The 21055-nt window shown below is 48.8% G+C and overlaps 1 protein-coding gene across 1 annotated transcript in view; it reads left to right on the top strand.

Annotated features, from left to right (window-relative positions):
* The first annotated feature begins 2692 nt into the window (after positions 1 to 2692).
* The window catches only part of TLL2 (tolloid like 2), an 83144-nt gene continuing 64781 nt past the window's right edge, over positions 2693 to 21055 (top strand). Inside the window, exon 1 of the mRNA XM_021548141.3 lies at positions 2693 to 2858. Within this exon, the coding sequence (XP_021403816.1) occupies positions 2708 to 2858 (151 nt within the window). The 5' untranslated portion in view covers positions 2693 to 2707. The remainder of the gene's footprint in view (positions 2859 to 21055) is intronic.

Below are 21055 nucleotides of genomic sequence, written 5' to 3'. Positions count from 1 at the left end.
CATAGCTTTGCTTGTGGATGCTATTCAGAAAGATCTGTGTGCATTCTTGCTCAGCAAGGCCTGAAAGGACAGTGGATTTTGTCTCTGTGTGTTGGGCAGGAGAGAGTTCTGCAAAAGAAAAGACTGCCTTTGACAGCAATGGATATGGATTGTTTTCTTTCCAGATAATTAACTATTGGTGTCATGAGTTGCTCTGCTGTTGTGAGACTTCACTGACTTTTTAACAGCTCAGATGAAAAAGATCCTTTCACAGGGCTTTCTGTGTTCCTTAGCTGTGCTGATGTGGCGCTGCCAATGAAGATGCCATGAGCTGATCTCCTAACCACCTGGTTGCAGTCATTGCTCTGGGTACACTGCTTTGGCTGCCAGTTGCAAAGTGCTGTGATTGTTACTGAGCACTATTTCTGGAAGGTTTGAGCAGTTCTCATGTTAGAGACTTCCAGAGTTCCCTGTAGTAGGGCAACATTATTTTTTGTGTGTGGATAATAGTGATAGACTCCTCTGAACTCCCTCACAGACTCACTCTAATTGCACAATTAAGGATCTATATTTTAATTTGCTCTCTTTCTCCTTCAAAGCTGTAGGATGTCCTCTTCTACATCAATCCACATCTATGATAGAGGTTCTGTGGGCAGAAGGGGCTGGGCTCCCCAGTCATGCTGGAAGAGGTTAACAAGCAATTTCCATGTCGTTAAAACACTGTTCTTAGTGGGTGACAGCCCAGCTTTCCACAGGGTTGATAAGGATCCATAATGCTGATCAGGGAAGCTGTTGACCACCCTTACAAAGGTTCAAGTTTTTGTTTTCCAACTTCCTGTACCCTGAGAAAGTTATATTGCCAGGACCTTTGTGCAGAGAGAAAAGAGCAGCTAGTGCTCATCCCATAAAAGCTGGGAGTTCTGAAACACAGACAGGTGATCAGGTTTTTCTTTTTAAAATAACCATTAGACTGCTCTTCCATCTGACAAAATCAGAGAGAGTAGTAACCTAGTACAGAAAAAGTAGATAGTGTGTAAGTGGGCAATGTAAAACTCAGGAAATGGATAAAGTTACCTTACTAAGTTTAGTCTTGATGGCTGCTTGTCTACAATCTTCAAAAACCTAAAATAATGGGAACTCCCTGGTTCTTCATGGCAATCTGCTCTAGGACTTCCCTGTTTCACTGCTAGAAAGCTTGCCTGAAACCTAGATCATCCTTGGTTCATTGAACACCAGCTGGAAGAAACTCCAGTATGTTTGATTAGCAGAGCTGTTCATCATCTTCTTCATGTCAGAGTCTGATGCAGCCTTTTTGGCTTCTGTGAAGGTTTGAAGACAATTTTAAATAATAAATGAATGGCAGGGACAACTGTCAGGAACAGTTTGCAGTAGACTGTGTTGCTGCTGAGGAGATGCCTGAATCATGTTGTGCCCTTTTGTGCCGAGTTATCATTCATTGCTGTAGGCTGCAAGAGAAGGGACAAATTTATGGATGGCAAATGATTATCTGTCTGAGTGGCGGGAGGGCTTGGAGCCTATGCTGTATTGGGAAATGCTGCTTGACAATCCTGCCATGGGAGCTTGGAAGTGCACAGCTGAAGGAGCCGTTTTGGCACCAGGAGATAGTGGTACACACGTTCACCCCACGAGCACCCCACTGAGCTTGTACCCTTGTGAGCTCTGCCCTGCTCACTGGGATGGCAGCTGTACCCTCTCTGCCTAAAGCTGCATCTGCCGAGCAGCATGAGCACAGATGAGCAACCTCTAAGTACTGCTCCAGCCACAGCCTAACATCTTCTCACACCAGAGGCTGTGCTGGGCAGTGTTGAATTCATATGGAAGCACCTGGCTGGCCTTTGTGAGATTATTTGTAAGACGATTTGGCACCCAGTGAGATGGCTGGGCTTAGGGCATCTGCCCTGTCACTGTGCAAGCAGAAGAGTCATTGTGCCTCAGTGATCTACCTCCATCCCAGACCAGCAGCCCTAGGAGTATGAGGCTTTCCAGTGTGTTACCCCATGCTCTGCTGTTAGAGCTGTCCAAGATATTGTATGGGCTCAGACAATCGCCCGATCAGATACCAAGGTGTAGATTTTGATGCAATTGAGCATCTTGCGTGTGATCCATCTTCCTGATTTCCCAGGCTTTGCTGTATATGGATCATCCCAAAGCCCACATTTCCAGTAAAACAGCCTAGATGCCCCTGAAAACTACTGTGAAAAGCAGGTAAGAGGGATAAATGCACGTCTTGTTGTTCAGTCCCATCTTTCTTCATTTCTCCCATTCTTTAGTTTGGAGTGATCTTTTTTCCCCATCGTTCTCCATCCACGGTCTAACAGCTCCGCTTACTCTGGGGTTTTAAGGCTGCGATGTGAAGCGTTGATGCTCCCGGCGGCGGACGGGCTAATTCTCTTTGGCTGCCCCTGAAGTACCGAGTGAGGAGGGAAAGTAACGCTAACCACCGGCAGCAGTACCGACCGGCGCTGTCGGTAATTTCTGATGTTCGGCGTCCGTCGTTAGCCCGGCGGGGCTCCCGCTCCCACGCGCGGCGGGAGGCGGCGGCTGCGCCCGGGTGCCCGCGGGCCGGCGGGGCGGGGCGGGGCCGCGGCGCGGGCGCGCCCGTGATTCGCTGGCGGCGCCGTGAGCGGCGGCGGCGCCCCCGGCCGCGGGGCCGCTGTCGCCGCGCAGTGCCCGCACCCCGGGCAGCCGCGCCGCCCGCTCCGCCGCCATGGGCCGCGGGGCCGCCCCGCTCCGCCGCCTGCTGCTCTCCCTGCTGCTGCTGCCTGCCGCGGGGACGGGCGCGCCCGGAGCCTCCTTAACGCTGGGGGAACCGGAGACGGCGGAGGAGCCGATGGAGTACCGCGACCCTTGCAAAGCCGGTAGGGAAGCGGGCTGGCTGCAACTCCGGGAGAAGTTTGGAAGCGCGGCGGCAGTGGACAGGTGTCCCTGCGGGGCGCTCCGCGGTGCCCCGGGTCTGCGTGCCCAGGCTCACCTGGCGGCGGGAGCCCCCGGCGCGGCCGGGAGCGTCCCCGGCATCCCGCTGCCTTCCCGAACCCAGCGGCACCCGGCGAGCTGCCCCTGTGCCCGGCCCGCCGGTGCGGGAGGGCTCTGGCTGCCTCCAGCCTGCGCCCCGCTGCCCGCCTTGCCCGGGGGCTGTAGCCCCGGCTGGGAGGCTGTGCCGGGATTTCTTGTGAATCGCCCCACACTCCCACCCCGCTCCGCAGCTGTGCGCTCCCTCCCGCGCGAGATTCCCCTCTGCAAAGCCAAGGAAATGCCCGGCCGTGCTTTGCATTTTGGGGTTGGGGGTTCTTTCGCCCCCATCCGCGCCCTCAACAATGTTGGCTTTTTCTGTGCATTTCCGCAGCCTTTTGGCAGCTGATGGAACTTGCCCCGAGCTCTGTCCGGCCCGAAGTTGCGGTGCGTGCCCCGGAGCGGCGGGAGCGCGGCGGGGCTCCCCGGGGTGCGGAGCCGGCGCGACCCGCCCCGCACACAGCCCGGCCTCCCGCGGCACCCCGGAGCTGCCTGCGTGCAGTTACCGCATCCTCCCCGGGAAGCCTCCAGCTGCTCCCTCCGTCCCTTTCTTGGAGTTGCTCGTTCCCTTGTCAGACTGCACTCTGCTTGCTGGTCCTGAGCTCGTTGCTTTTTAGCTATTCGAGTTCTAAAAGAGCTGCTGTCATCCCTAATGTTGCATCGCCTTAATTTAAAGAGAATATGGACCCAGATTTTCTCTTGGAAAGCTGGGAGGTACTCTTGATGTGAGTGTAACTCGTTTGGGTTCCAGCTACTGGAGAATGTTGTAGTCTTGTGAATTTCTTCTCTGCTGAGAAATTGGCAACTGATAACTTGTTAGTTGTGTTACATTTAAAGATAATTTTTTGTGTGAAGTCCTGTTTTCTTAATACTGTAGGAGTATTGAAAAAAGAAAGGTGTTTCTTCATGGGTGGTGCTGGTCTCTTGAGTTGGGGCTTTGTCCCGGAATGTGCTCCTCGCTGTTACTCAGTGTCCCTTGGTGATAGCTTCTCCTGTTATCAGCTCTCTCCTGCCTGCTTTTGCGGTACTTGCAGCCGTATCTGCTCACATAGACGAGCTCTGTCAATGTAATGTCTTTGAGAGCTTCTCTGCCTGGTACAGCAAGTTTAGCTGGCTTTGTATGTAGGCTGAGTGTGGTGGGTTTCCTTCCAAAATTCAGCTCAGTCCTCTCCAGAGAGTATTTTTTGCACAAAACATTCCCTTGATCAGCAAGTCATCTGTCATTTGATATATAGTTTGGTGTGTGTGTGGAGGTTAATTCTTTGTAATGAATATGGGATTCAGCCCAAAAATGCTTTACTGTATTTGTGTCTACTTCTAAACGGTAATGAATTGATCTCTCTTGCTAGTGAAACTAGTTGTTAGTGACACAGCTATGGTTTAGACTTGGAGAACTACAGGTACAGTGCTTCAGACTTCCCATCTGAAAATGTATTATCCTTTCTTTCTCAAAATTATACCATCATCTCTGCTGCCTCACTTGCCCTTGTGACTGCTGGGTGCTGATGTCCGATCAAGTACATGGAGGATGAGGAATGCTCCTTTAAGAACCACACAGAGAACATTTACTTTACTTGACTTCTCAACATCTAACAGGGAACCTGTGGCAGAAAAAGGGAAAAAATTATTTTCACAGCCTTCCATTTGCCTTCCTTCATTGCAGGACCTTTTAGTTTTTTCTCCTGCAGTCCCCTAATTTCCCAAGTTCTCTCCCTCTCACTTCTGCATGTGCACAGAAAAGAGCCTGGGCTGCCAAGGACAGCCTCCCTTCATTTACATCAGCACCTCTTCTTGTGGTAGACAGAAAAACTCTGTGTGTGTTATTCCTGTTAATTCAATTCAGGCAGGATCAATCACAGAAATGATCTTTATTTTCTGACTTCTCAGTGTTTGCCTTTTTTGTTTCCCCAGTGTCTTCTTTCCAATAGAAAGGGAGGAGTGAACAAGACCTGTGGAGGTCACACAGGTGGTTCTTTTCTTCCCAGGAGCAGGCAGGTGTTTCTGGCAGTGCTGGCACACAGCTGCCTGTGGTGGGGGCTGCCAGGCAGCCTAGCCCAGCACTGCTCTGGCTTCCTGACCTGAGGCTGCAGTGCTGCAGTTTGAGTTTGCCTTTCTCACCAGTCTGTGCGTGCACAGTGCCTTCTGCTTTGCTGCAGCCTCCTGCTCTGGTGAGCACCATTACTGGCTTTCTCAAGTTTCCCTCTTGTTTTCTGTAGAAGAAAGAGACTCTGGTTCTTTCAGTGTGTCCTGGCTGGCTGTATTTCCAGGCTCTCTGATCCAGCTTCTCTTCGTTTGGCTGTGCAGAACACTTAGAGAACAGGACACACTCCTTACTAACATGCTGTGTACCTCTCTCAGTGTGCTCAGTAGTTCCAATTATTAAAGTTAGCCCCAAGACAAACCAAACAAGGCTTGTACCACAAGGATCTGTGTTAGACCCTGCCTTGCATTCACAGTATTCTTCCTAGTCCTGTCTTAGACCATCAGCACCTAGTGGAGCTAGGCAGGTGTTTTCTGCTGCAGACACCATCTCAAAAGCTTAGCTGAGCTAAGATTAATAAGTGATCTATTTCTATTAGTGAAACAAGGTGAAGACACCATTAATAGAGTTGTCTCTCCAAGAGGGCCTGTCTGGGCTGTGGTCTGATGCTGTATGGGAAGTCTGTCACACTGATCCTGATGAGCTATAGAGTGACAAGTCTTCTTAACTTCCTTAGGCCCAAGTTCCTCCACTCGTGGGACAGTGTCGGAATCTGTCAAGAAGCATGACTGGAGAGGGCAATGGCTGCAGACCTGCTGTGAAGTGCTCAGGTGTCTGGTATGTTTTGCAAGGGGAAACAGAGACTGTGAGCACTGTGAGACTTGTGGTGATGCTTCCATGGCCGCTGCAGGCAGCGGTGCCTGTGCACGGTGCTGTGGCTGCAGACTGTGTGCCCAGGGTGAGGACAGGCTGCTGCTGCTCCTCTCACGTGATTTCCAAAGCTGTTAAAACTATAGCGCTTCACTTATTTCTTTTTATTATCTTCTTTTATTTTTTCTAATTTCCTGTGGGCCAATGGCTGTGGCCCAGAAGCTGCTATGGATTTAAATCTGGCAGGTTATGAGATAAAAGCCTGGCTGTTCCTCACCCCTGCAGCTCACGCCCTGAGGTTGAGTGCAGGCTGTCGATGGTTGTTCTGCTGGACTGGGAGTGGGAAGCCTGGCACATGCTCCTCTCTGTTGCATTAGTGGAGGGTGTAATAATCTCCTGCAGCAAGGCAGGAGGGACAGCACAGGGCAGTAACCTCCTAAAGCACTGCAACCACTGAACTACTGGTGTCAACACATGCCCAGGTACCCGGGCTCAGATGATGGCCAGAGCTCCACTGCTGCTCCAGCTCTTAATTCCACCCATCCAGGGTTTTCTTTTCCTAATGTGACTGCTTTCCTGCCTTTTCATAAGGCAGAAAGAAACAAGGAGCTTCCTGAGTGGCTGATCAAGGGGCAGCTGAGGCAGCACTGCACTGTTAGATTGAGCTGCCAGGGAAGGTGGCAGTGCTGGCTCTGGTGGATTTTGCTGAGTGTTGCAGCAGCTCACTGGAGCTTTTCAAAGGGAATAGTACAAAGGTTCCTGCCCAGAACTGCTCTGTAATAGACAGGAAAATGTCATAAGCCTCACATGTGCTTTGGATGGGTTTGCTGCTCAGAGGATCCAGTTAAGGACACCCAGGCCAGTGTGCAGGTCTGAGTGAGGCTGTATGACAGGCAGGCAGCAGGAGGAACAGTGGGTGCCTTCTAAACAAAACAAGCATGTCCTCCTGAGGCTCCTCAGACAAACTGGAACCAAAGGAATTAAATAGCCTGTAATTTGTTCTGGTAGTTATTTGGGTACAAGCTTGTACAAACTTTAATTTGAGGTGAAGAGCAGAATCTCTGGGGTTCAAAGTGACCTCTGGGGATAATGTCATCCAGCTTATGTCAGCAACAGGAGGTGGGTGTAAATAGGGGGGAGAGCTGGGCACTGAATAACTTGTCCTTTGGATGTGTCCTCTGGCTTGATGATCCCTTTCTTCCAGCTCAAACCTGCTGTGAGGCTCTTTTCAACTTGCCAGGTGAGGAGAAAAAGCTGCAGTTTGGTTTCACCATCTTTATTCCTGGGTACTTCAGCTCCTAACGTGGCACTTTCTGCCTTTTGTGAGCTGGAGGTGCAATAGCTCCTCTTCCAGATGGCTGTTCTGTGTTGGAGTCCTGTTCCTCTCTGCTCTGGGCAGTTCATCCTGGTGTGACATGTCCTGACTGCAGGCTGGCCAAGTCTGGGCATGGGCCAGCCTGCATGTCTGGGCTCCTAGGCCAAATGCAGAGTTCCTGTGTGCAGGTGTTTGCACCAGGGGTTGGCAGAGCTCCTGAGGCACAGGCCAAAGGGGACTTGGGCTCTTGCTGCCTTTGTGTGTCTCAGGAGTCCTTCAGGACGGCTGGTGTGGCTGAGGAGAGCTGGACCAAGGAGGAGTTGCCTGTAAGTACAAATGAGCCTTGCATTCAAGCACTGCTTCTTTCCACGAGACTTTGATCTCTCCTTGGCTTTTGCTCTGGGCCGTGCTTGCAGTGCTCTGAGTGGGCAGAGGCTGCTAAACAAAGCAAGGCTCTGCAGGGAGATAGCACCTAGAAAGTGAATTAGTTCCCATGGATTTTGTGGAATTGTCAGGATATGAAAATGGGGAAGAAATGGGGCAAGAGGTGTGAAGGGGCATCAACTGAGCAGCAATTCCATATCTCCTGTTTCTTCATTACTAGAAAAAGTTATTAGAGAAGCAGCTTGGCAATGATAGATCATTTTTTCCTGCCACCCAAGGCTCCTTCAAGTGTGGATGCTGCTTGTCCATCACAGGATACTGCCATGCATCCTTGTTCCTGCTCCACTTGCTGATTTGATCCACTAACTTCTAAATGCCCCATGTATTTAGAGTTCTCACACCCAGTGCTGTCCCGAGAGCTGTAAATTGTGCTCCATTGTTGTTTTGTGCTTCATTGTTGTTCTGTTCCTGGCGGCTCTTCCTCTGTAAAGGCACAGTGCCTTTTGTTCTAGAGACTGCACATTTCATTCAGGCTTCGGTGCAAACATCTGAAGTCAGGTGCAGACTTTCTGTGGGCAGCTGAGGAATTTGCTCTTGGGAACTGAAAGCCTCGAGGGGGTAATCAAATGAGAAAGGGGAGACAGCATCTGTAAAGTCTAGGTCATTTGAATGTTGCTTGGGTTGTGAGTGGGATGCAGATGCTGTTTTCCTAGTTGGAAACATAGATCCATCATGTTAGCAGGGCAAACAGAAAGCTCTTTGCAGGCTGTGCTAGGGATCCAGCCCACTCACTTCTTGACAAGAGCTTTCCTGCAATCTTGCAAGTGGTCCTATTTAGTTTGGCAATGGTGGGAGCCCTGGCAGCGTGTGTGCCAGCCTGCCCTTTGCTTGGGAACCACAGAATCCTGTGCAAAAATCTCATTTCCATCTGACAGGTTTTCAGTACAGCTTGGAGGCCTCTGGGCTTGTATGGAAAGAGGCAGTGCAGCTGTGGTGAGGGTACCAGACCTCTGCTGGGGGGTCTGAGCTGGAGAAGAGAGGGAGCCTCGTGCTTACCCAGGCAGTCACTGTGGCCGTGGCAGTGCTGGGAGCCGAGTCCTGCTCTCCTGACTTGAGAAGATGTATGGCCTTCCAGAAAAGGGACCTTTCTTCCTTTGCCACCAATGCTTATAGGAGGGCTTTGAGAGAAGAGTCTGGGGCATGACCCAGTCTGTGGAATCCTCAGTGCTGCGCTGATGGAAGCTTTTATAGAGGAAGGAGAGAGCTCTCACTGGCAATTGCTTCCTTTGCATTTTTTCCCTGGTACATTGCAGGAAGGGTTAAATACTCAAGGAGGAAATTGACTCTTTTTGGGTGGTCTGGGAAGAATGAGAGACCAGACTGTTCAGTCTTTAATTTACCTGCTTTGGGGAGATGACAGCAGTTACAGAACGGAAAACAGGTGGGTGAAAACTACTGGAGTCACTCTTCAGTGATGCAGCTGTTTGCCATAGGGGAGGTGTTTTGCAGCGAGGTAGAGCTGCAGCAGGTTTCCTCCTCAAAGGGAAGGTTTAAGGTGTTTTTATTATAATCCTAGCTGAGCACAAGCTAATGGCTCTGGCTTAAAGAAATAATAACTACCAACCCTTTTATTGCACCTGAGATTCCTCAGTAGGGAAGTCAATGGCCTGGGGAATTGCAGAGCAAAACCTTATGATCACTGCAACTTGAGATCTGGGTCTGAAGTCCTTCCAGTGTTTACCTGTCTTCTTGGGATCTCACTAAATCATGCCTGATCTTTGACACTTCTTGGGGTGTGTTGGATCTGCTTGGCCTGTAGGAGATGTAACCCTCTGTTCTATACTTACACCTTGGGATTTAGTAATGGACAGGACAGAAGATGGGCAAATTTAGGACAGAGGAGTTTCCCCCCCCTCCCTTAAAAAAGCCTGGTAGGGTGGGGAAGAGGTGCTTGCAGTTGTCATGGATACTTCTCCAGAGCTTTTATTGAGCAACCTAGTCTGGGTGCAGTTCACAGGTGTCTGCCCTCAACCATAGCCTGCACAGGTGGGATCAAGAAATGCTGCTTGTTCTTCAGCTGTTTTGTGGCTAAGATTAGTAAGTCACAGAGTCACAGAAAAAGGCATTTAGAAACTGTGCTTTAAGTCTTCCAGGATTTAAAGGCCACAAAGCTGAGGATTTTGGTTGGAGGCACTTTGCATTTGTGTAATTACATTATACCTTTGCAGCTGTGCTTGGAGATTTTATTCTCTTCCTGCTCTAACCTGTGTACTGTGCCTTGCCAGTGGTTAACACAAGAAGTTGCTGCATTTACTGGTAATCCACCTCCTTGCTGCTAAAACTGTGCCTGTGGGTGTCTGCCAGGTGAGTGGCCTCCGTGTGCCTCAGGAGTCCTTCGGGAGGGTTGGTGTGGCTGAGGAGAGCTGAACCGAAGAGCTGCCTGGAAGTACAAATGAAGAGCTGCGTGGCTGTGGATCCCCCCTGCACCCTGCTCAGGCTCACACCTTAGTCCTTGGGGAATTGGCAGTGCCGTGTGTCTGATACATTCCAACTTGCCTCCCCCTACACTTTAATTTCCTTCTTTTTCCCCGGCCTTCGCTGCAGAGACCTCTGTGTTCTCTGCCCGCTTCCCTCTGGGTTTCCTACAGATTCATTTCAGATGTGTCCCCGTCTCCCTTTTGCTGAAGCCTTCTCCAAACCCTGCCTGGAGAATTGCTCAGATCCTTCTCTGCTTCGTGTCCCAGGTGTTCCTTGGTGCCTTCTCCCAGCATCTCCTCTCCCGCCTGGCAGTCTCGCCCAGAGGCCGGTGGTGCTCCAGTGCCGGGCAGCCCTGCCGGGAGCCCGGCTGCTGAGCCTGCTCGGGCTGCTCCCCCGGCTCCCCTTCCTTCAGGAGCGGGGCAATGCCGGGCTGAGCCTGCTCGGGCTGCTCCCCCGGCTCCCCTTCCCTCAGGAGCGGGGCAATGCCGGGCTGAGCCTGCTCGGGCTGCTCCCCCGGCTCCCCTTCCCTCAGGAGCGGGGCAATGCCGGGCTGAGCCTGCTCGGGCTGCTCCCCCGGCTCCCCTTCCCTCAGGAGCGGGGCAATGCAGGGCTGAACCTGCTCGGGCTGTTCCCCCGGCTCCCCTTCCCTCAGGAGCGGGGCAATGCAGGGCTGAGCCTGCTCGGGCTGCTCCCCCGGCTCCCCTTCCCTCAGGAGCGGGGCAATGCAGGGCTGAGCCTGCTCGGGCTGCTCCCCCGGCTCCCCTTCCCTCAGGAGCGGGGCAATGCCGGGCTGAGCCTGCTCGGGCTGCTCCCCCGGCTCCCCTCAGGAGCGGGGCAATGCCGGGCTGCCTCCTGCGGCTCAGAGCTGGCCGTGCTGAGCGGGCGAGGATGGGGCTGGGGGCACTGACCTGACAGGGCAGTCTGAAATTCTGATTTGGAGATGGGCAGGCTTGGCAGAGAGGAGGCACCGCTGGCACTGAGTGACTCTGTTGTCCTGGATCACAAGTATTGCAGGTATTAAGCTGCAACAAAACCGCTTTCAACTAGTGCTGAAATGTGATTTCAGTACTCAGAAGGGATAGATGACTAAGCAGAAACTGGCTGTTGTTTTGATTCAGCTACTACTGGGTTTGTTTGGGTTTTATTTCTCCTTTGTTGCAGCTGAGCTTCCAGAAATGCTGATCTCCAAGCATACTTTGATGTTCCCATTCTAGCACTTTCTGAACAGGAAGGTTCCCCGTCAATAGAAACTGCTAAAATATGCAAAGAAGCCCTTTATTAAAGAACTCTCTATGACTGATTGCCCCTTCTTGGCCAGTTTGTGTCAGCCTAGCTTGCAATGGAGGGAAATCTTGAATTGCATGTTGAGAAGGAAGCCCCCAGGAAATCTCAGCAACTGTTAAATCCTGGTTTCTCAAGTCTCTGGTTTGAGTGGTTCAAATAGTCAGAGACCCACAACTGCTGCTGGTCCACGAATTGGCTCAACTTTAGACCTGAGTGGAAATTCATGTCCTCTCAAGTCATTTTGTGTTCATGTAAATGTCAGCACTCAAGTAAAAAGCATCTGTTTAATTTTTCCGTCCACAAACCTCAATGCTATTCACGGAACAACCCATACCATAATGTTAGGAGATGAAAATTTAAGTCTGCGAAGTGCTTTATCTCTTGGGAGTACAGCTGGGTCCCTCTGCCTCCTTGTTAGAAGAGACTGATACAGTGCTGGGTGCTGAGAATTGCTTTTCTCCACTTCCATGTCACCGTGGGTGTTGCCAGTCTCACACTCGGTTCGGTGTGACTGAGCTGAGCATTGTCTGCAAACAGCATTGCCTAAGGAGCAGTGCTTTCATGTGCTCAGAGTTTTGGCAAAATTGGCTGGTTTGTTTGGCATTTTGCTTGCCGAGTTTCAGGTGGGATCTGCTGGAGGTTGTTAATTTCAAAAGCAGGCTTTGAAAGAGACAGATGTAATTATAAACTGTGCCTCTCTTCCCACTAACAGTTGCTGTACCTGACAGAAGGGCTTGTCCCAGCTCCAGGGACAGACATCTGCTGTGAAGGACTGTCCCCACTGCTGTGTGTTGGCAGGATGTTTGTGATGAAGGTATTGGTTCTGCTTTGAAATGCCTCAGATATAAAAATCCTTAAACTCACTAGACTTGCAAAGTCAAAACTCGCAGAAATGCCAACGTTAGGTCAGCTTTGGAGCTTGTGGTGTGGTTCCTTGGGCATGAAGGATGTGATGTGGAACTCTGACTTGAACAGCTATCCTGTGCAATAAATCAAACCTGAGGCTGAATTAAGTACGAGTAACAAAGGGGATTTCTGGCTGCATTATCCATGTCTCTGTTGCAGAAATTGGGTATTGGGTAGTAAACAAGGCAGCTGCTGCAGGGGAAGCTTGTTCAGCTGCATGGCAGAGGTGTTTGAGATGTACTGGAGTCAAGACTGCCCAAACTGAGAAACATCCATTGGTAAATAATTCTTGCAGGCACTGGGGGAACCCAACCTAGTGACTTACAAGTTCAGTGGCCTTGAAAAAAGCTGGAACTCTTGCACCTGCCATTTCCCTCACTGGGTACCTCGGACCTAAGTAGAGCTATTCCTTGGGTCACTTCTTGTCAGTAGCTCAAACCACAGCTGGGCAGGGGAGTGATAAAGCAGCACAGCTCTGTGCTTTATGTGGGGCCTGCCAGTAGGGCTCCAGAATGCAGCTGCCTTCAGATATGTTTGATATTCCAGAGGTCTAATTCAGCCTTCTGTTATCACCAGATCTTGTACCCTGCCATTGCCCAGATGCTTCTTTGTTTGGTTGGTTTTTTTTTCCCCTGTGCATTTCCAACAAAGGTAAGGAACAGAATTTTATATAAAGTGAGTTTTGAGAGGCTTTGGCCACAAGACCAAGAGCTGCCTATGTGATTTGCACAGTGTGATTTCTGGAGTCTGTTTTTCATGGTTCTGTTGCAGTTAATCACATCAGAGATCCACAGACCATTTTGTTTTGGCCGTGCTGGTACTGCTGACCCAAGCAGGCTGAGATGCTCTGGCTCCTGGGGTGACCCTTTGAGGGGACAGAGGTGGCCTGGCGGGCTGGTTTTGCCCTGGAAGAGGAGCCTGGCTTTTGCTGTGCTGTTGATGGTGGAAGAGTGTTTTGCTGGGTGACACTCTGAGCTGCAGCTGGTGCCTGTACCAAGCTGCTGATGTGCTGTGCAGTTGACTCTGTCTGGATTTAATCTCTAACCTTTGATTGTTCTTGAAATCATGTTCTAGGGATTTCATTCCCACCCACACTGCTCCTGTGACCCCTTCCATTTCCTGGGTGTCTAAGTACAGAACAGAAAAGATTCATTAACCTGGTAAGTAACCTCTTTTTATGAGGGAAGTGATTTTCTGTCACGCTCTGTTAGATCCTATTGATTTCTGGTTTTCCCCTCGTTGGCCTCTTTTGCCATATATTCTCCTTTTTGTCATGCTTCAGTAGGAAGGTGATATGTGATATGCTGGTTTGGTTTTTTTTTTTCCTGTTTCCTGGGCAAAGAGCTGGGATCTCCTAAGGCCATTGCTCAAGTGCCCACATCTCTGTCTTTTCTTGGAAAGCTTTGTTGTCAAGGCAAACTAGTTGGTAATAGGATGTTGACATGAGGAGTAAAACTGCCTGGCTGCATTCTTTTGTGTTGATGTTGAAAAGAGCATCTTTTTCTCTCTTTGCCCATTGTACAATCCCTCATCTCTTGGCAGAGGTGTGATGCATTTGTCATGGGGTTTGCAAGCATGCATGAAATGGAGACCTCAAACCATCACGTGTGCCTGCTCTTTGTGTCCTCCTGGGTTGTGGCAGTGGCTGGATCCTGGTGCTTTTGTGGTGAAACGGAGCTGCCAGGTTTGGGCTTGTCCCAGAGGCTTGTTGTTACAGAGATTGGTTGTGGGAAGTGGGCAGGGAGGAGGTTTCTCCTTGCATCTGAGTGGGAGGGCTTGGGGGTGTCCCCTGTTTCAGAAGGGTGTCATTCAGTGCAAAATTCCACACAGGGCAAGGGGAAAGTGTTTGCTTCCCAACCAGTTCCCCTCCTACTGTGCACATTTGTGTATTTCTCCCTCTGAATAGCCATCTCTGTGGTATTGCAGGTTTTGCAAACATAAAATATTCCAAATATTACAACGCTAAATACATGCAGTCTCAGCAAGACACCTTGGCTTTGAGAAGGCTGTTGTTGTTTTCTGATGTACTTTATTTTGAGATGGAGCCTTTCTATCATTCAAAACAGATATTTCAGTAGTTGGAGAAATAGCTTTCTTTGCAAAAGTACACTTTCATCTTTGTGTTAATTTCTCAACTTCCATGGTTCTTTCTAAATTCTTCTTCTTTACATATATCAATGTTCTGTGCTGGCCCTTTGTTTAACTCATGCAATTGAAGAATCAAAGGCTTAAAAAGGAAGGGAGTTTTGCATTATTACAGGACAGGGCATTCTGAAGCCATGGTTGGTCTTTGTGCTGCCTAGCTGGTCCTAGTGCTGCTCACGTTCAGCTGATCACAGTGATCAGCTTTGCCCAAAGAGAGGAACAGAGCTCTGTGTGGCAAGGATTGTCACCTAGACTGTCCTAAAGAAAGGTGCATGAAGAATAGGTCCTATTTATTGATGAGTCTTAGGCTGTGCTTTCCCTGAAACCCAAGGGTCAGTGAAGGGGTACGAGTTCTATTTGCAGACTGATCTGTAGTGGTGCAGAGTGGAGAGCTGTGCTCCAGCAAAACAGGGCCTGACTTTCTGATGCCAGGCTGCTGGAAGCCTTGCTTTCATGTTCACTACATTATGTGGGGAAAGAGGGAAAAGGTAATTGGAAGTTTTTACTGGGAAAGGGGGTATATACTTCAGTTGAATACACTGGAAATCTGCTGAAGACCTTACTGGATCATAGTCTTTGCTATTAGTTGTAAGCAGTTGAGAGGAAAAAACCCAACAAACTAAAATGTCTTAAAATGCCTTTGATCAAACATTTAAAGTTGTTTTCCTCTTATTGCCTTCAAAGTGTTGAACTTTGAGTCTGTGGTGGTTGGTTTTTTGTTGGTTTTTTAAAAGTTTCTACATGTCCTTCACTGACCCCAAAGGTTCCTAACATACCTTGAAAGGGGCACTGTAATCTGTCCACATTAATGCAAGTTGGAGTAGAGGTTGGAAGTGTCAGAGCACAACAGGGAAGGCTAGTAATGCTGCAGAGGGTGGCACCATCAAAGGAACAACTGGCTGTGGGCCTGGCTAGGGAGGCTTGGCACTCTTTAAAACATGCTTTGGAATGGTGTGTTCTAGCTGGTGCAGGCAGAACTGCAGCGGATTGTGTTCAGGGGCGTGCAGGTCTTCCCCTGTGTGAGGAGTGCACCTCTGCTCTGTGCTGCTGCTGTGTGATGCCAGCAGCTTCTGCTTCCTCAGGGGCTGGTCTGAGGATGCCCCTGTCTTCTGAAGAGAGAGACTGGAATGAGCCATGTCCTGAATAGACTGCCTCTTCTCTCCTTTTTTTGCTGACATGGAGGCAGAGAGGGTGACAGATACAAGGGAAGTTCTGTGCATCCCAGGGCTCTTGTTACTCATTGTCAAAAACTGCAGCAAACTCTGTTATGTTGTCACAAGCCAGGTCCTGGCCTTGTCTCCATCACCCTGCCTTGCCCTGAATTTTGCTAACATGCATGAATACAGAGTCCTGAAATTCAGGTTCATGGTTCCAAAGTTCATGGTCTTGAGAATAAACAAAAAACTATTGTGGTGGCTGAGAGCTGCATACCCCATTAACCCAGAATCATGAATATTTATTGTGATGGATTACAAAAGAACATAGAGACTATATTGTATTTCCTATAACTTTATTTCCATGGCATCTTTTATTGCTGGGTCACTTTAATGTAAGCTTTGCTTATTTAGTTGCACACTTTAAGCCGATTAACTTTTTATTAATAAAATGTGTGTTGCCTCCCTTTGTCCCAGCTACCGTTTGTTTGTACCTACACTCCTGTGACAAAGAGTCCCAGAGAAATGCTTTAAGCTCTGAATAAATCCCACTGCTGGAGGCTTGGGCCCAGCTGAATGTGTCTGAGCTGATTTCAGCCTTGCATTTTCCCTTTCTCTCTCTTGCTGCCTGAAAGTTGGACCCTCAAAGCAAGGTCTTTGCCTCAAACACCTTTCCACTCTTGAAACCATTTGTGGTGCTCTGGGGGTAGCAGGGATTATTCAGCCTGTTAGTGCTCTCTGAGCTGGGCTAGAATAAAACTGTAAGTGGTGGGAATTGGGGCTTTCCAACCATGAAGACTGGTCTGTGGCTCTGCATCTTCAGTAGTTTTCCAGCTGATAACCATGGTATTCTTTCCTGCTTACAAAATTTGCCCTGCCATTCAGTGTCCAACATACTGCATGTTTTACTGTGACTTCTCTCTAAGAGAAGTATCACCCCAGAGAGATAATTACATCCTGCCATTTTGTTAAACACCCTCTATAAAAATTGTCCTTTTTCAACACAACCATTCAGACCAGAATTTCAAAGTTAGTTGGGAGCCAAAAGGCATGGATAAGCACTTGGAAAATACCTTCTCAAGGCCTTTATTAATATGTTCTTTTATATTTGGAGTTTTGCTAAAGCTAAAATAATCCCTTAGAAATGTACTGTTAATACTTAAGAATGACTGATCTGCCTCAAAACAAACTCTGTAACCTGTTTCATTGGGGCAGCAGCAAATGCTGAAGGAGATGTAGAAAAGCAGGGTAAGACAGAGTGGTATGTACAGAAAGTCTCCCTGGCTGCTCCCTGACTCCACAGCCCCCTGTGCAGAGATGGCTCATTGACTCTAATGGTATTGGATAGCTTTGTCTCCCGCCTGCTTTCTTTTTGAACCTGTGTAAGCTTTTAGCATCCATAGCCTGCTGGCATAAGAAGGGCCAGAGCTTTACTGCAGCATCCCTGTGCTCTTTTCTTACTCACCTGTAAAGGAGTCAGAGCATCTGGTGTCTCAGAGGTTTAGGTAGTGTTGCCTACCTGTTTCCATCCTTGGTTCCTTTTACACCAAAGCTTCCCACGTGTTGGCTCTTGTCTTGGGGAGATTCAGAGGAACTCAGCTGTTTTTAATAGCAGAAAATGCTCATCCTTTGCTGCTGAAGGGAAATTCCTTTCTTTAAGAACTCTGAGATCACACTGGCTGTTGAGAAAGAGGGAAAACACTGGGGGCAGTAGCAGGCAGCTGTGCCCCACACCTTGTGGGAACTTAGTGCTTCTCTGCAGCAGCTCATACAAGCTTATAAACGGCTTTCAGCTGCTTTGAGATTCTACTTAGGGCCTATGGGTGACCCAGGAAGAGCAGTTTTAAAGAGCAATGGATAGCACTTCTTAGCTTGTGGAAGCTCACAACCTGTCCTCATTCTGTAGGCACCTGGAAGCATGGAGTGGCAGTGCAAGTCCTTTGGGTAGCTCATGCTCAGTATTCCTTGCTGATGGCAGAAGCATGTGTATTTAGTGTAGTGCATTGGTTTCCCTCTTCAGGGGAATATTTTGGGATTTTTTTATTGCTTCAGATCTGTGAAGTTCCTTGGGTTTTCTGCCCCTAACTTTCCCAAGGGCTGTTTGTCCTCTGTGTAGGACTAGTGGGGCAGATGAGGTTTCACATGAGTCATGATAGATTTTCATCATCAAGTGTGTGGGGGTAAAAGGGTGTATTAGCAGCAAGCCCACAGAAATACACTGATGTGTTCCCCCTTGCTCTCTCTCTCACTGTACCACACTCATAATCTTTTCTGTGCAGTCAGACCTGGTAAGGAAAGAAAGCCAGGGTGTGTGAAGCCATCACCAGCCATGGAAGTAATGGTTTCCCATCCAGTGACACCCAGTCCTGTGTGACAATTATGCCATGTCCTGCAGGAGGGACACTTCTGATATTAAAGAACACTGTGAGCTTCTCCTGCCTAACCAGCATGTTGGTTGCTTTGTTTGAGGAATATCGTACGTTGGAAACTGAATTATATTTTCTGAGCCACCTTGATTATTGCTTTTCTCAACATCCTCAGACTGCTAGACCATGGTAATATCCCTTCTTACCAGTGGATTTGCCTGCTTTCAGCTCTTCAGTGTCTGATGGTGAGGGAGCTCTGGCCTCTCTTGCACCTAGGTACATGAAGGTTTGCTGCCCACAGTACTGCAGGTCTGTGCAAAATCTGGAGGGAAGTAAAAAGAGCAAGCTTGAAAACCTGCATGTTAGGCCATGCTGCTTTATGGTGGTTTTCAAAATTGTGCAAGGTGTGCGCCATGCAGGGAGCACTGGCATTTGGTGGGTGTTTGATGTGGCTGCAGAGGTATGACTGACAGAAGGGGAAGCAGATCTGCAGCTGCTAGGTTGTTAGAATAGCTGAATAGATGGAAATGTTGTTTATGAGGGCAGCCCTTCTGGAAAGTGCTTGCATTTTGCTTTCCACTGATCCAGAACTGGCTCTGAGATGGTGAGCCAGATGCAAATCCCTGTCCTCATCCTTTGTGCTTATGGTGTCAGAGAAGGGGGTTTGCTACTGCTTCCTCAGGCTCTCCTGCTGAGCTAATCCCCTGTCCATGGCATCCTCTGGAGGAGCAGGAGGGATTGGAAACCCTGGAGCAGCCACTGGAGCAAACACCTGAGCACCACCTCTTCTTTCTAACGCAGGACAAGTGTCCTGCAGTAAATGAGCCACTTTGGATTTTGGTGCCTTCCTTTTTTTTCCAGCAGGCAGTGATCCTGCCTGCTGCTGATGTTCAGGGTTAAAGCTGTGGGACAGGAATTAGATTCTATTTTGCTGGTTTTGGATTGGAATTTTCCCTGACTAGTCTGCCTGTGGCTGGGAAGTGTTTTTAGAGCCTGAGCCAAAAAGGGCTTCATTCATTGTCTCAGAGCAAGGCTAGCACAGAGCCCATACTGGCACTGCTAAATTCTGGCAGCTGCCTCACAGCAGCTCTGCTCCCTCTCGCCTTTGCTCCCTGCTTTTGTCAAACTGCAGTCTCCCACTTCAAAGACAGGCACACTCCTGACACAAGACTTTGCTATCCAGAGGGCACCAACAGCTTGTCAGGGAAAGAACTTGTCCATGTAATGATGTTTTATTAAAGCTGAGAAATGTCAAAATTGAAGTTTGCTTTTATACCTGTAGCCCTACCCTGCTTATGTGTTGTGATAGCTGCTAATCATGTGGTTGCATGACACTGCTTCAGGAAGAGACCCAGCGGTGGGCAGAGGGACTGATTTGGACAGACATCTTTTCTCTTCTCTTGCAGAGTCAGGGCAGTACACACAGAGCAAGGATGAAAAAAAGATCCTTGCTAGCCTTGTGCTTTACTGGGTGTTTGGCATAGCAGCATATGGATCACTTGCAAAAGTGCCATGTACTTGCTGTCACAAAGTGGGGAGCAGAGCTTTGACAAAGACTGGACTAATGCACAGGGTGCAGCTGAGGTGCTTCAGAGGGGGATGGCCAGCAGAAACACTTATTATTTATATTTACATGTTTATATAGTTGAGTATTTACAATGTAAGCTTGTGAATGTTTATGAAGGCCTGGGATTAGTATATCTGATTGATGCTTTGTATTCAGGACAAAGCTGGAAAGTGAGGAATGACCTTACTCAGGCAGAAGTTCACCCACTGCCTAATGGTGCAACAATCCTCTCTGACCCAGCCATGTCCACTGATGCTGGAGTCATGGCCACTTTATTCCAAATTAAAGCTGGGATGTTGCTGAGGAGGATGGTCTTCCCTCTCATCCTCCTTCTCCCAGTATCAGTGAGCTGTAGGAACTGAGCACAAACAGAGGCTGATCTGGTCTTTACTCAGAACCAAAAGGTTTTTTACTTTCCAGTCCTCTGAATGCTTGTGGTAGCACAAGAAAATCCATAGGAACAAGTGATTGGAAAGGAAGATGGGATGTAAAGAGACAAACCCAGATGCCTCTGGGAAGTAAATGAACAATTCTGCAAGCTGCATACCTTCTACAGTTGATGGTATTTCTGTTGTGCATCTGCTTGTCTCATCCTGCTTGCTTGTCTGGAGAGTCATGGCTGTAGTTAACCTTCCCTGAGAGACCCTACAGTTTCCATGAAGTTGCAGGAGATTTCATGTACAATCAAATATGACTGGAAAGCACTCAGGATGAGTGAACAGTTAATGGCAATGTAAAAGGTAGATGATATTTGCATATACATGAAGCGTAAGCCTTGTTGAGTATCATCTTCTGCTGGATGCCTGAGGGAGCAGAGCTCAGCTCTGGCCTTCTCTGGGAGGTGAAGGATTACTGATGCCTCCTTCACATTGCTGAACACTGTATTTCTGTGCTGGCTCTTCACATCTGCTGTAGTGTGATACAGTGCTAAATGCCGTGAAAGGCCTTTAAATGGCAAACAGCTTCCACCTGAGATCCTCCTGATTCCAGACCCTTTGCTGCTGGTCTGGACCTGCAACCTACAAGCAATTACATTTTGTATGAGTTCCACCATCTTGCCTTTGGACAAGAGTTGATTTTGGTGATGATGAATTGATTTTAATTCTATTCCCAATCTCCAGTGTACCAATTTCTGTTCATAAGAAGACTTCTATTATCAGCAGTGATAGCCCTAAAAGTGAATAAGACTGTGATGAGGAGCCTGGATGTGTTCTGAGCACTTTCTGACACCAATCTTCCATTACTGTAGGCTCACATGTGCTCCAGGCTTCCTGCAAAGTTTAGGGCGTGAAATAACTCCTGTAATTTGGACCCATGGGAAGAGGCTGAACTGGAGAGGACCCTGCACTAGTGGTGGAGGAAGCAGGGGTGGCTGCTGTTAGTATGCTGAATTGCACAGCATTTTCATTCATTCCAGCTGTTTAATGGGATTACATGAGGAGTGGCTTCTGCCTGCAGACATTTAGTGCCTATGGAAATCTGCAGCTGTCTGAGTCGGTTATGTGCAAATCCCACATCTCCCCTTTATGCATAGGAATTTCTGAATGACAGAAACCATCTGAATCAATTGCATGAATAATTTTTCATGTGCTTCAT

The sequence above is a fragment of the Lonchura striata genome, chromosome 7, assembly GCF_046129695.1.
Source record: "Lonchura striata isolate bLonStr1 chromosome 7, bLonStr1.mat, whole genome shotgun sequence".
Lineage (NCBI taxonomy): Eukaryota > Metazoa > Chordata > Aves > Passeriformes > Estrildidae > Lonchura > Lonchura striata.
This window is presented reverse-complemented; position numbering and strand designations above follow the sequence as displayed.